The 12,774-nt window shown below is 32.5% G+C and overlaps 2 protein-coding genes across 4 annotated transcripts in view; one reads left to right on the plus strand and one right to left on the minus strand.

Moving 5' to 3' along the window:
* LOC142349858 (uncharacterized) overlaps positions 1 to 12,774 on the plus strand; it is a 277,179-nt gene that overhangs the window by 198,294 nt on the left and 66,111 nt on the right. The gene's annotated exons all lie outside the window — the stretch shown is intronic.
* LOC142349691 (serine/threonine-protein kinase ULK2-like) overlaps positions 1 to 12,774 on the minus strand; it is a 58,403-nt gene that overhangs the window by 14,198 nt on the left and 31,431 nt on the right. Inside the window, exons 8-9 of the mRNA XM_075401421.1 lie at positions 4,005 to 4,130; positions 3,473 to 3,560 (exon numbers count right to left, since the gene is read on the minus strand). Coding sequence (XP_075257536.1) covers positions 3,473 to 3,560; positions 4,005 to 4,130 — 214 coding nt within the window. The remainder of the gene's footprint in view (positions 1 to 3,472; positions 3,561 to 4,004; positions 4,131 to 12,774) is intronic.

The raw sequence follows: 12,774 nt of genomic DNA on the forward strand, positions 1-12,774 counted from the left end.
TCCTCTCGCAACTACGCAGTATCTTATTATCAAACCGTAGAGCAAGTTCCTGGGCCCATGGTACCAGAAAACTTGCTGGTGAAAAAGTTTCAAAAATTCTTGAAAAATTTCAAATTCCATTAAAACAAAACTGCTAAAAATCGTGTTATTTAAAAAAAAGGAAACCTGTGTCCTTGCCACTAGAATCTATGCAGTAACCTATTATCAAACGCTGAAGGAGATTCGTTGGCCCTTGAGGTTGGAGAAACCTAACAAATGACAAAAAAATTCAAAAAAACTTGAAAATATTTACAAATTTTTTCAAAATATTGCTAAAGTTTTTGATATTAAAATGACGAAAACCATTCCATGGCCAACAAAAATAGTGCCCAATTTTCAAACGCTATAGAAGAGTTCCTGGCACCTGGGGCTCGGAGAACTTAGATAATGATATCAAATTTTTACAAATTTGAAAAAAAAAACAAATTTTCCCAAAAATTTGCTAAATTTCGTGATGTTAAAATGTTGAAAACCATTCTATTACCCCTTAAAATGTTGAAAACCATTCTATTAACACTAAAAACTATGCAGTAACCTGTTATCAAACTGTTGAGGAGGTTGCTTGATAGCTAGGGCTGAAAAATTTAAAATATGACAAAAATTTTCATAAAAACTTGAAAAAAATTGTAAAAATTTGAATAAATTTGCAAGTTTAGAGTACCAAAAGATATGGCTCCTAAAATGGTCGTAAAATGTAATTATTCGTTGCAAAATACCTTTATCAATTTTTACAAACCTCTATTTTAGACTGGTCCAACAAAAATTCGAAGAAAGACGAAAAAACGCTTTAAACATTTTGGGCTCAAAAACTCCTGAAAATGACCTTTTAACTTTGAAATACGGCCTTCTCAGTTACCTCATCACTATAAGCACTTGAAGCACGACTAAGGGCCTCTAATAAAACTTGATGCCCGATGAGCTTTACCGGTTTATCCTGTTTTGAAAGCTCAAAGTCATAAAAAAAAGGTGTGAAAACCTCTTACAAAAATTAAAAAAGGCAGAGCATCAAAACAATCAAATTCTTGCATTGTAAAAAAACAAAAAAGATAACGAGGCTACATGCGCTGAACATACAATCAAAAGAAAAGCACATCACCGAAATTTAAAAGAAGAGATTAACCGAGATTATTTTTCTACAAAACAGTGTTTCAGGTATGTTATTGGCGGTAATGTACGCATGAAACTTCTTGTTTAGCCCCAAGAGAAAAATTGATATATGGCATAAAAATTTTCCACCTCAATATTTGAATTTTGACAATGTGTTGGAGTGATGACGTAGAAAGCTTTTTTAATTGTTGAAAAGCAGAAAACGTGACTGTTTAGAATTTACGCCTTGTACCTATTTAATCAGTCAACGAAAATAATTTATCCCTAACCAAAACCCAAGAACAACTTTTCTGCATGACTTTGAGTAAAAAGCTGCATTTTTACTTCACTTTAATTTTAAGATTACTATCTTGTAAAATCTTGCAAGATTTTGACAAGATAAGCCTCCGGATCTTGAGTCCTGCAAAAACGTAATCTGCTCAATAGATTCTTGATAGATCTTACAATATAACCGTTGAAGTTCTTCTGAGGAAGGACCAAAGTGACTGAGATCTACGTTCCAAAGGATCAAGATTTTTGAAAATTTTTTCTCAAATAGGCGTTCTCATCGTTCGAGTGAAATGATAATAGCTAGATTATTATTATTATTATGATTCAATGAAAAAATTTTAATTACTTCTCGGCAAAAATTTTTCGAGACAATCATGATATAATTTTGGAAATTAACTGCCGATAATTCTGCTCCTTTTTGACAAGGTTATTTTCTGGAAAAAAATGCACTGTTTTTAGAGAAAAAAAAATCAGATGTCTAGTGTCCGAGCAAATAAAGATTGCTGCGTTGGGACGAATTTCGAATGCGACGTTTTAAAAGAAACTAAAAGGGTCCTCTTTAACTCTCAATACCTGAATACTCTAACTAAATATGATCCCATGCTGAACCGGTCTAATCTGGTACGTCCTGTCAGATCGCATTTTCACCATTTAAATAACTTCTGGAATATTGCTAATGTTGATTGTAAGTCACGCTCTAGCGACAGGCATTTGATTTGCGCATGAGAACAAAGCTACGCAAATTGAAGAGCTTTTCTCTCCCTTGTGATGACGTACAACAATGCAATTCGCTTTTGCTGTGATCTTTTTCGCTGTAAATTTTGTGGTAAATCCACTTAAGTTTAAAACAATGTTACAGGATTTCTTTCAAGCAGAAGCATTAAAAGATTGACGCAGTTTAATGGCTTCGAAATTGGACCACTAGAGGACTTGACAAATAACTGAACATTACGTCGCCACTCCCACAAATTCAGCAAAGTCCGAGTTTGCGAACACGAGTGACGACATTTTGTCACCCATTCTCGCGTAGGAGAGAAATGTTTCAATTGTGGACAACAGTGACAATAAAATTGCGGAAATCTTTACAGAATTCCGTCACGGATTTCGGAAAATTAACTTTATTACATAAATGTCCGCAATTTGTGAGCAGGGGTATCGTCGTCACTGCATATTAAGCCTCAATTCGTATTTAAAATTTTGACAGGTTCATATTATAATTACTCCTCACTTCATTTTGATAAGAAGTACTAATTATATCCAACTTTTTCTCCCTTAATGAGTTTTAGAAGCCTTGCGCGGAAGGTAGTTACCTTAGCACGGATGTTAGCGACGCAAATTTCCGGACAAAAGTGACAAAAATCTGTTTGCCTTTCTCGCATGCCATCAAATTCCGCAATGGCGAACATCAGTGGCAAATATTCCCGATTTTGAATATATTTGAAATGGTTTACCTCACTCTCACTGTTGTCAGCGAAACAGGAAGGAACGGCCAATGCTGACATTGAAAAGCAAATTTGCTTTCTCAAAACGTAGGATTGGCGAGGTAACGAATCTTTATATATATATATATTATATATATATATATATATATATATATATGGGAAAAACAAGATGGTGGAAATCATCATTTGTTTTGTGTTTCGCGTTTTTGTATTATTGCATTTTGTTTTGCTTAAAATATCGAATCAAGATGCGGAAAAACTTCTGGATTTCTCGAATTTGGTGTATTCCGTTTTGATTTGTAAATTCTATTGTTTTTAGTTGCAGAATATATACTAGAGGTACGTCGATTAAAATGATGGAGTCTAAATTAGAAAAAAAAGATTAAGTAAGACGTATATACTTTCCGTCTGGGATGGTCTGGACACATCGACGTTCGGTCTGGCACCTCAACCTGCGTATCTACTATCATCAAATGAGAAATTTTTACTTTGAAGGATTTCTGTGGATATGTATTCTCCAATGGGGTTTGGTAATAGTATACAAAATTACTATTCACTTTTATACTATCGAATGAAAATTTCCTTAAAATTTGTGATTAGCAATCAGCAGATCCCTATTCTTGTAGCAGGAGATGAGTTGTTTGGGTCTTTGCTCCCTCGGACCCACGGTGTGTATTATGTACTTGGCTGCCAAGTTATAACCTGAAACGGCGCCTATGAAACAAATCGAACAATGATAGATTTCTAACTAATGATAGAGGGTATTAATAACTAAATTTAAATAATATTGGTGGCTCTCAACTTTGTTTAAACTCAGCTTCTCGGTAGGGTTTAGAGTAGAATTTGATAAGGAGATTTTAGTTCGATTTCTTGAATCTCAACAGAATATTCATCGGTCGATTTTTTAACTTAATTGGTTTTTGTTATCAAGCATCCTGTTGTCAGTTTAATTAGAGTACAGAAGAGTAGAGAACGTTATGCAGAACAGTTCTGTAGAAAACTGCTTTTTTAAAAGGTCACGGAAAATGTCCTCTAGTCTGTCGTCATTAGTCATAGTCAATTCAGTTTTTACGTAGAGCTTTTGCAGGTGATTCATGATTACAGTTAACCTAATATAATTCAGTTCACTTTGCCCTATTCATTTACCTTTGGTGACCTTTGCTTCTCCAATTCTGCATGGGGTCAGTTTCTGACAGTCTGGCTTCAACTGAGGGCCAGCAGCTGCGTGAACAGCTTTGTCTGTTCCAGTTTGCCCATTTAGCATGCTGTTACCTGAACAAAATCACAAGACACAGTTTTGGGTCGCACTTCTAATCGAGGACGGTTATTTTACTTCTGACATTTGTCGAGCCGTGATGTCACTTTATAAATATCATTTTGTCCTCCGATCACACTAATTTGATCGTACGTGGTGGGGGTTGAGTGACTCAGAATGGTCGGTGGAAGGAGCGATCGCTCTCTGAAGTCTAGACAAGTCCCGGCAAAGTCTGATTGTGAGAGAAGTCGGTGAAAAATGTCTGAAAAATGTCGGTGAATGACTCATGAGAAAAGTCTAAAAACTACAGGCTGTGCGAGAAATGTCAAAATGTAATCGAGCAAATTCTGGATTAAAATGATCGACAGAACAAAAAGTTCCCGAGAGAAGTAACTATAGCAGAGACAGAGAGAGTTAAACGAAATGATTGAACCAACCTTGTGTGCCGACAACTTCTAGTACGCAACCTATCATGATGAATTTTTTTTCTCCTGTTTTGGCACTATTTCTTTTCAATGAATATTAATAAAATTTCTGAGTTCTTCCCTTAGCGACTGTTGTTTATGTCGTTCTTTCGACTGACAGAGTTTAATAATGGCATGTCTTTTTAATTTCTGATGAGGCATTAGTAAATCTACTTAATTGTTTCAGTTGATAGCTAATTTATATTTGATTTAGGTTTGACCTTGTTTGATTTCATGTAAAGTTAGGAAAATTTTGAGTTTCGTCCATAATTGTTGCCGCTATTGACATCTTATTAATTCCAGATTTTATCGTATTTCCAATGAGGCAGAATAATTCTTTCCTATTTAAGCCTGCCTAATGTTTTTAATAACTTAGATACTGTTTATTTTGATAAACTGTTAGAAAAACTTCACTACATTTCTCGTAGTTTTTCCCGTTTTCTGTTTTTTTAAACTTTCATTCTACATTACAGACAACATGTCCCATGTGCTAAAGGTAAGTGATAGCGCATATATGAAAAATTCGAAAGAGAAAACTTGGAGCTAACAGATAGAAGTCTAAGAATTGACTATTCTGTTTGGACTTGTCCCCGTTTTTTTGTTCCGACCCACTTGTGGGGGGAGGAACCATAAACTCAAATGGGTTTTTTCTGTTCAGTCAATTTTGGCCGATCGATATATTCATCGTAGAGAAATGTGAGTGGTATCATTAAAAAGCTGTTCCAGCGTACAATTCAAAATTAAAAAGATTTTTTTTTTGAATTTCGTTTTTTTTTTCGAGGAGTTATCGACGATTGAAGTTTTGTGTGAACACGGGATATTTGGCATGATTTTGTTCACTTTTAGTGTAATTTTTCTTCAAATTAAGATATTTTCTATTAAAAAAAGTATTTCAAATTTACATTTCATGCCTTAAAATGAACCAATTGTGTGTTCCTAATAGACTGAAGGCGTTAAAACGACTAGTTCTGGTCTCATAGGGAAGTTCGCTATAAAAAAATCGAATTCTGTTTGAGAGCTCTTCATTAGAAAACTTTTCTATTTTTTTTGTTTTTTTAAGTCACCGAGAGACTAACCACTTTTCATATCGAGGTTTCTATACGACAAACCTCATTAACAGGCAAATGAAGCCCAATGAACAAAAAATTCGTTTTCAAGGAATTACTCGTATTTTTTTGGCTTCGACACTGAGTTTTCGTAATATTACATGAAAATATGATTTTCCTTTTTGAGGATTTGCTAATTTTGTGGAGTCCTAAGGCATAAACAGATTGATTAAAGGTGAAATATGTACCGCAATAAGCATTAAGTGAACATATATAGTGCTTTGTCTGGACAGCTAATGGCTTTAAGACTTTAAGAAGTGTTTTTCGAAATTTTTTTTGAACATTAACCAATCATAAACTTATTTTCGTGAACTGTAAGTCAATCTCAGTAATGACAGAAGCCTCTTCTTTCCTACTGCAACCAACTGTTATCTGGTTAGCGGTTTTATCTACTAACAATTGGATATATGACTTAAATGACACAAGATCTCAATTTTTCTTTTTAATTTTGTTGTTATTTTCATATTATTGGCTACTTTCGAACTCATATCACATTATCCAAATATTAATAGCTCCCATTGGCCTAGAAAATACGTTCAGTGGATCACTGATAAAGTTGTTAGAGAATAGCTTATGGTTTAAATGTCTTCGACACTTTCTTCTCGCACATTTCTATTGAATTTATGGTTTTTGCCTGTTTTTGTTGTTTTCATAGTCATAAGACTTATTGTGATGTCTTTTTGATTACCTATGAATGAAAAACGTCATCGTCCTCAAATCGGATTATACTTGAGCGTATTTATTGACTTCCGTTGAAATCTAGTGATTTTAATGGCTGTTAAGCCTTTGAAAACAATTTTTCGAAAATCTTTTCTGAATGTTAACCAAACTTAAACTTTTTTTCGTGAACTGTCAGTCAGTCTGAGTAGCAACAGCACCCTCTTCTTTTCTTCTTTTCTATTGCAATCAAAATTTTTCTGATTAGTGGATTTATATTCTAGATATTGCTTCTATGACTTCAATGACAAGATTTCAAATTTTTTTTTAGATTTTTGGATATTTTCGTATTATTGGTTACCTTTGAACTCTTATCACATTATCCAAATATTGATAGCTTCCATTGGCTTAGAAAAGATGTTCAGTGAATCACAGATAAAGTTTTCAGAGGAAAGCTTATATTTAAAATGGCTCCGACACTTTCTTCTCGCATTTTCCTCGTGAATTTTTGTTTTTTGACTGTTTTTGTTGTTGTTTTCATAGACATAAGACTTTTTGTGATGCTTTATTGATTAGATTTCCATGACAAATAACTTTTTCCTCCCATTGGAGCATATCGGAGAATAATTATTGACTTCCGTTGGAAGCTATTGAGTTTAATGGCTGTTAAGACCTTAAAAATCGTTTTTTCGTAAATTTTTTTAAACATTAACCACTCTTAAATTTTTTTTCGTGATTTGTTAGTCAGTCTCAGTAATTATAAAACCCCTTTTTGTTCCACTGCATACGATAACAATTTGGTTTCCGTTTTTGTCTTCTACGTAATAGTTTCAAGACATCAATGCAACGGGTTTTCATAATTTTTTAATTTTTGGATAATTTTTCTTATTTTTGGTTCTTTTTGAAGTCTTATCAAATTGTTCTAATACAGATAGTTCCCATTGGTTTAAGGAAGACGTTCAATGGATCATAGATAAAGTTTTCAGAGTAGAGTTTATGATTTAAGTTTCTTCGACACTTTCTTCAGGCATTTTTATACTGAAGTTTTTGTTTTAGCCTGTATTTGTTGTCGTTTTCATAGTTAATGACATGAGGTAATGGTTGATTTATGAAATATGAAATGCAAACAATTTTGCTGTCCCATCAATTTAGCGAACTTACTGGCTTCCGTTGAAAGCTATTGAATTTTATGGCGTTGATACTACGAGTTTTCTCAAAAATTTCGTTGTTCAAATGTATTTGTTCATATTTGGTGATTTTTTGAAGTTATTTTGCTAAAAAAGAAGATTCACCTTCCTGTTTAAAAAAAGATTTGGGACCAGAAAAGTTTTTTATTGAAAAGTTCACTTTTTTATGCCTTCGACACTTTTCTGGCTCAGTTTTTTCCTGAACTTGCTGTTTTTTCCTGTTTTTTGTTTTTTAGGTAGCCGTAAATTGCTGACCGGTCTTATAAGCTCGTAATTGAAGATTGAATGAATGATGTTATCCAAAGCACTCAGTTTATAGCGAACAGTCTTATTACCTTATCCAAATATTGATAGCTTCCATTGGCTTAGAAAAGACGTTCAGTGGATCATAGATAAAGTTTTCAGAGGAAAGCTTATATTTAAAATGGCTCCGACATATTCTTCTTGCATTTTCCTCCTGAAATTTTTGCTTTTTGACTGTTTTTGTTGTTTTTCTCATAGTCATAAGACTTATTGTGATGCTTTATTGATTAGATATCCATGACAAATATCTTTTTCCTCCAATCGGAGCATATCGGAGTATAATTATTGACTTCCGTTGGAAGCTATTGAAATTAATGGCTGTTAAGTCCTTAAAAATAGTTTTTTCGAAAATTGTTTTTAAACTTTAACCACCCATAAACTTTTTTCGTGATTTGATAGTCAGTCTCAGTAATTATAGAACCCCCTTTTTTCTACTGCATACGATAACAATATGGTTTCCGGTTTTGTCTTCTACGTAATAGTTTCAGGACATCGATGCAACGGGTTTTCATAATTTTTTTTAATTTTTGGATAATTTTTCGTATTTTGGTTCTCTTTGAAGTCTTATCACATTGTTCTAATTCTGATAGTTTCCATTGGTTTAAGGAAGACGTTCAATGGATCATAGATAAAGTTTTCAGAGTAGAGTTTATGATTTAAGTTTCTTCGACACTTTCTTCAGGCATTTTTATACTGAAGTTTTTGTTTTAGCCTGTATTTGTTGTCGTTTTCATAGTTAATGACATTTGGTAAAGGTTTATTGATGAAATATGAAATGCCAACAATTTTGTTGTCCCTTCAATTTAGCGAACTTACTGGCTTCCGTTGAAAGCTATTGAATTTTATGGCGTTGATACTACGAGTTTTCTCAAAAATTTCGAGGTTCAAATGTATTTGTTCATATTTGGTGATTTTTTGAAGTTATTTTGTTAAAAAAAAGAAGAATCACCTTCCTGTTAAAAAAAGGTTTGGGACCAGAAAACTTTTTATTGAAAAGTTCACTTTTTATGCCTTCGACACTTTTCTGGATCAATTTTTTCCTGAACTTGCTGTTTTTTCCTGTTTTTTTGTTCTTTAGGTAGCCATAAATTGCTGACCGGTCACATAAGCTTGTAATTGAAGATTGGATTTATGATGTTACCCGAAGCACTCTTTTTGTAGCGAACAATTTTAAAGTTTATGATTTACATTTTCAATTTTTTTTCAAGCTTTTCAGTTTTTGTTGTTCTCATCGTCAACTTGTAACTTATTTTCATCATTGAGAGGTCCCGTCCAATTTCGTGCATTGCAAAAAAACCATATTTATTAAAAAAATTGGTCACTGACGTTTTTTTAGTGGACAATATGCGTTTTTATAAACGCTTTTTGAGTGGTCAGTTTTGGGTTTTTTTCTCTTCTTTCAACACAATCGCGTAATAACAGATCCCAATGTTTTTCAAATGTGGCGCAGGTATACATAGTTAACATCTCAGTATAAATTCTTTAGCTGAAATAGTAGGAAAAACAATTGAATTAAAAGTATAAACTATTCAGATCATAGCTAATGATATTAATGGTATCAATAGTTTGTGTTTTCGCAAATCGTTTGTAATTTTTTGAGATGTTCTGCATCTTTAGTCTGTTTCAGTGGCTAAGTCTAACCAAAGACAGGTCTCTTGGGTTTCGTAACAACTTTTTACAAATTTGTCAAAGTTTTTTTAGTTAAAAGCTAATGCTTTTTAAGACTTTTGAAATATCTTGGTTTAAAATATATTAATAAATTTTCAAAATTCTCCTCATTATTCGTTCAGTTTGTCGACTTGTCACCTGGTCTCATTAAGAACAATTTCCATCTGCTGTTTAGTTAGGAAATAGTAAATTTGTGTTGTCAAGGTTTTATCTGACTGCGTTTTGACGTTGTTATTAGGTTTTTTTTAGTTTTGAAAGTTTTTTCAGTTTTTGCCAGGAAAATTTTTGTTTTTGCTAATTTTGTTGTTTTTTTCTCGTAATTTCTTTAACGGCAGATTTCGTTAGCGCTTTAATGAGGCATGGCATTATGTAATTCAATAGGTGGTCAGATTGTGTAACGATTGTTTTAAACTCAAATATCTATTTTTGTTATGTCATTTGGTTGACGATTAAGTAAAGAAAGTTGATAAGCTCGGGTCGAAACGTCATGTGCGAAGTCACATTAACGAGCCTCCTAGTCATTTTGATGCTCGTTTTAATTCCTTTGTCGCCACTATGTTTCGAAAACATAAGTAAAATTTCTTCTTTTTTGTTTATTTTTTGCCTTTTATTTGCATTCACTGATTTCTTTTAAAAGCTAATGTGTTTTTTGAAGCTCATAAAATTAATTTTTCGCTATGATTTTGAGCAATTTTTGCAATATTTTTTTTTCTGAAAAAAAGACTAAAAATAGAATTTTTAAGGCATTTTTATGGTTTTTCATTATAAATTGTGCACTGAAAAATAGCAACTACTTTGTCAACTAAGGAGGGCTGTTTGAATAACGTTAATCATAGCAAGGTTTTTGGTTTTCTTTCTATTTTTGGGATCGTAATAGGACTTATCCTGTTATTATTATTTTTAACTTTGTCAGACACAAATTTGTTTCTCTCGTCCTAGTTTATCCCGTTTTTCAACATTTCGCCTGAAATCAATGAGTTTTCCAGGCTAACCTCAATCTTCGGTGAACCCACTCAGTTGAAATTAAAAGAGATTTTTGTCGGCAGAAAATCTAAAATAAGCCGAGTCAATATGAAGAAAGGAAACGAGAAAAAATTCAAAAGATCAATATTTGAATGCGCGTTACTAAAAATTAGTTTTAGTTGGTCTCAGTTAACAGGTTTAATGTCAATAGGTGCTCATGCCATTTGGAAGAATGAACATTTTTTGGAGGCTTGACCCAGCCTTTAGACCAAATAGAACAGTCCAGGCAAACGAGCACCTCCTACTTTTGGGCTTATTTACAACAAAATGATCAAATGGATTTCATTTTCTTTTCCTTGCTTTTGTTCCAATCGGGGTCGCGATAATCAATCATCAGCTAGTTTATTGCTGGCTAGTCAGCCAGGAAGTTTTTTCTGTAGTAGAGCATTTTTCATCAATTTGAACTCGACTTTTTTTGAAACCGTTGTTTTACATGGAAACTAAACAACAGAATCTCTTTTTAATAATTGAAATATGTTTTGTGAAGATAACTGTGTTAATATTATCTTTTTCGTAATTGAGAGAATTTTTCTTGCGGTGTTCTGATTGTGCGTAGGAAACATTCAAATTTATAATTTATACAATTTTGCTATTTTTACACAATATTTTACACAAAATTTATACAATATTTTTGCTATTTTTAATTCAGATTCTAGCATAACATTTAGAATCCGTGCATTTTTGGCATTGATTATGCTTTAGAAAACCAGATTTTTCAATGCTCATTGTAGAGGTAGGTTTAGGAAAATTTTTCAAATCTGCACTCTGGTTTTTTGACTTAATACTCTCCACTCATAAATCAGTGTTGCCTGCTCTCCGCTCATAAATTTCCGCCCATACACTTAAAAAACGTTACTTGACAGATTGGATCACTTTTTACTCAAAGAAGTAATCAAAATTTTTACTTGTGCAAACGAGCAATTTTGTATTTATCACTTCAAATTAGGATATTAACCATGAGTTATAAGATTTACAAGGTTTCTTCTAGCACTTCTTTTTTTGCAAAATCATTAATTTTTAGAAATTCGTACTTCTTCATAAGATAGAGCTGAAAATTTTTGCAATGCGACAGGTTTCAAATGATACGGCTTTTGTATTTGTCCCATTAGTAAATGAGAGTTTTTAAATTGATACAAGAAAACATGTCAAGATAAGATACAATTACATCCCTAACTAAAGGAACTTGCAACAGTTAGTGTGTTACAGTTATGACCTAATGATGTCATCAAAAACAATCAAAAGAATTTTAACTAGATAAAATAGTATCTCTTAAAAATAATGCAATTCAATATCCTCTAATAGTTTCTTATATACGTAAATATGGATACAAAAACAGAGAATTTTTTAAAATTACAGTTAAGCATTAAGTATAATGAAGATTTCTCTTATTTAGATTACAAAATTTCCTTTTATCTCCTTTCCGTCTCTATTTCTGTTTCAGTTGTTTGAAAATTTTTCATTCAATGCATGAAAAAATTGTCTAACAACCCATCGATTACTTTATTCCGATAACGTTTTTAAATTTTTCATTTCACATTTGAATTAATTACTGAGAACATTAGTAACATCAGAAACGATCCCCTAATCCACCAAATCTCACGTCTGAAATACCGCACATGCAGATTTTAAGAAACCAATTATATCAAAGCTTTCTTACGTCCCAGTTCGACTATACCGACGATTGCTTACGTTTGACGCCAAAAAAATGAACATAACGACGACATATTTTGTGGAAAACTGAGCATATTAAATATTGCTTTCGTCATTTTTATTCAGTCTTTGGGACTAGCGTATCTTCGGCATCTTTTTCCTAAAATTGATTGAAACAGAGTTACGAAAAAAGTTCTGAAAGCTAAAAAATTGAGTACAGTTGTTCTATCGAATTTTGAGAAATTTTGTAGTGTTGTATGACGATGAGAACTCAAACTGTTTCTGCTTGATGTTTGCATATTTTTCCCTAAATTGTTTTTAAATAATAAATTTTAAGCTAATTTTACCTTTTCATATAAAATGATCAATTGATGTGAATGTTTCCTAAGATGCCAATGAACACAAAACAATATAGCTTTAATAAGTAAAAGTACTTGCCGTTTTTGTGATCTACAATTATCATAAATATTAGATTTAACTTCCATTTAAAACTTAAAACTTTTTTCAGCACATCTTTGCATAGCTCTTAGCCAATTTTTATCTTTAGACTGAGTTCCAAATCTTACCCGGGTAGAAGAATAATCGAACGATTAATTTAATATA

This window comes from Convolutriloba macropyga, chromosome 11, assembly GCF_964194025.1.
Source record: "Convolutriloba macropyga chromosome 11, txConMacr16.3, whole genome shotgun sequence".
NCBI lineage: Eukaryota > Metazoa > Xenacoelomorpha > Acoela > Convolutidae > Convolutriloba > Convolutriloba macropyga.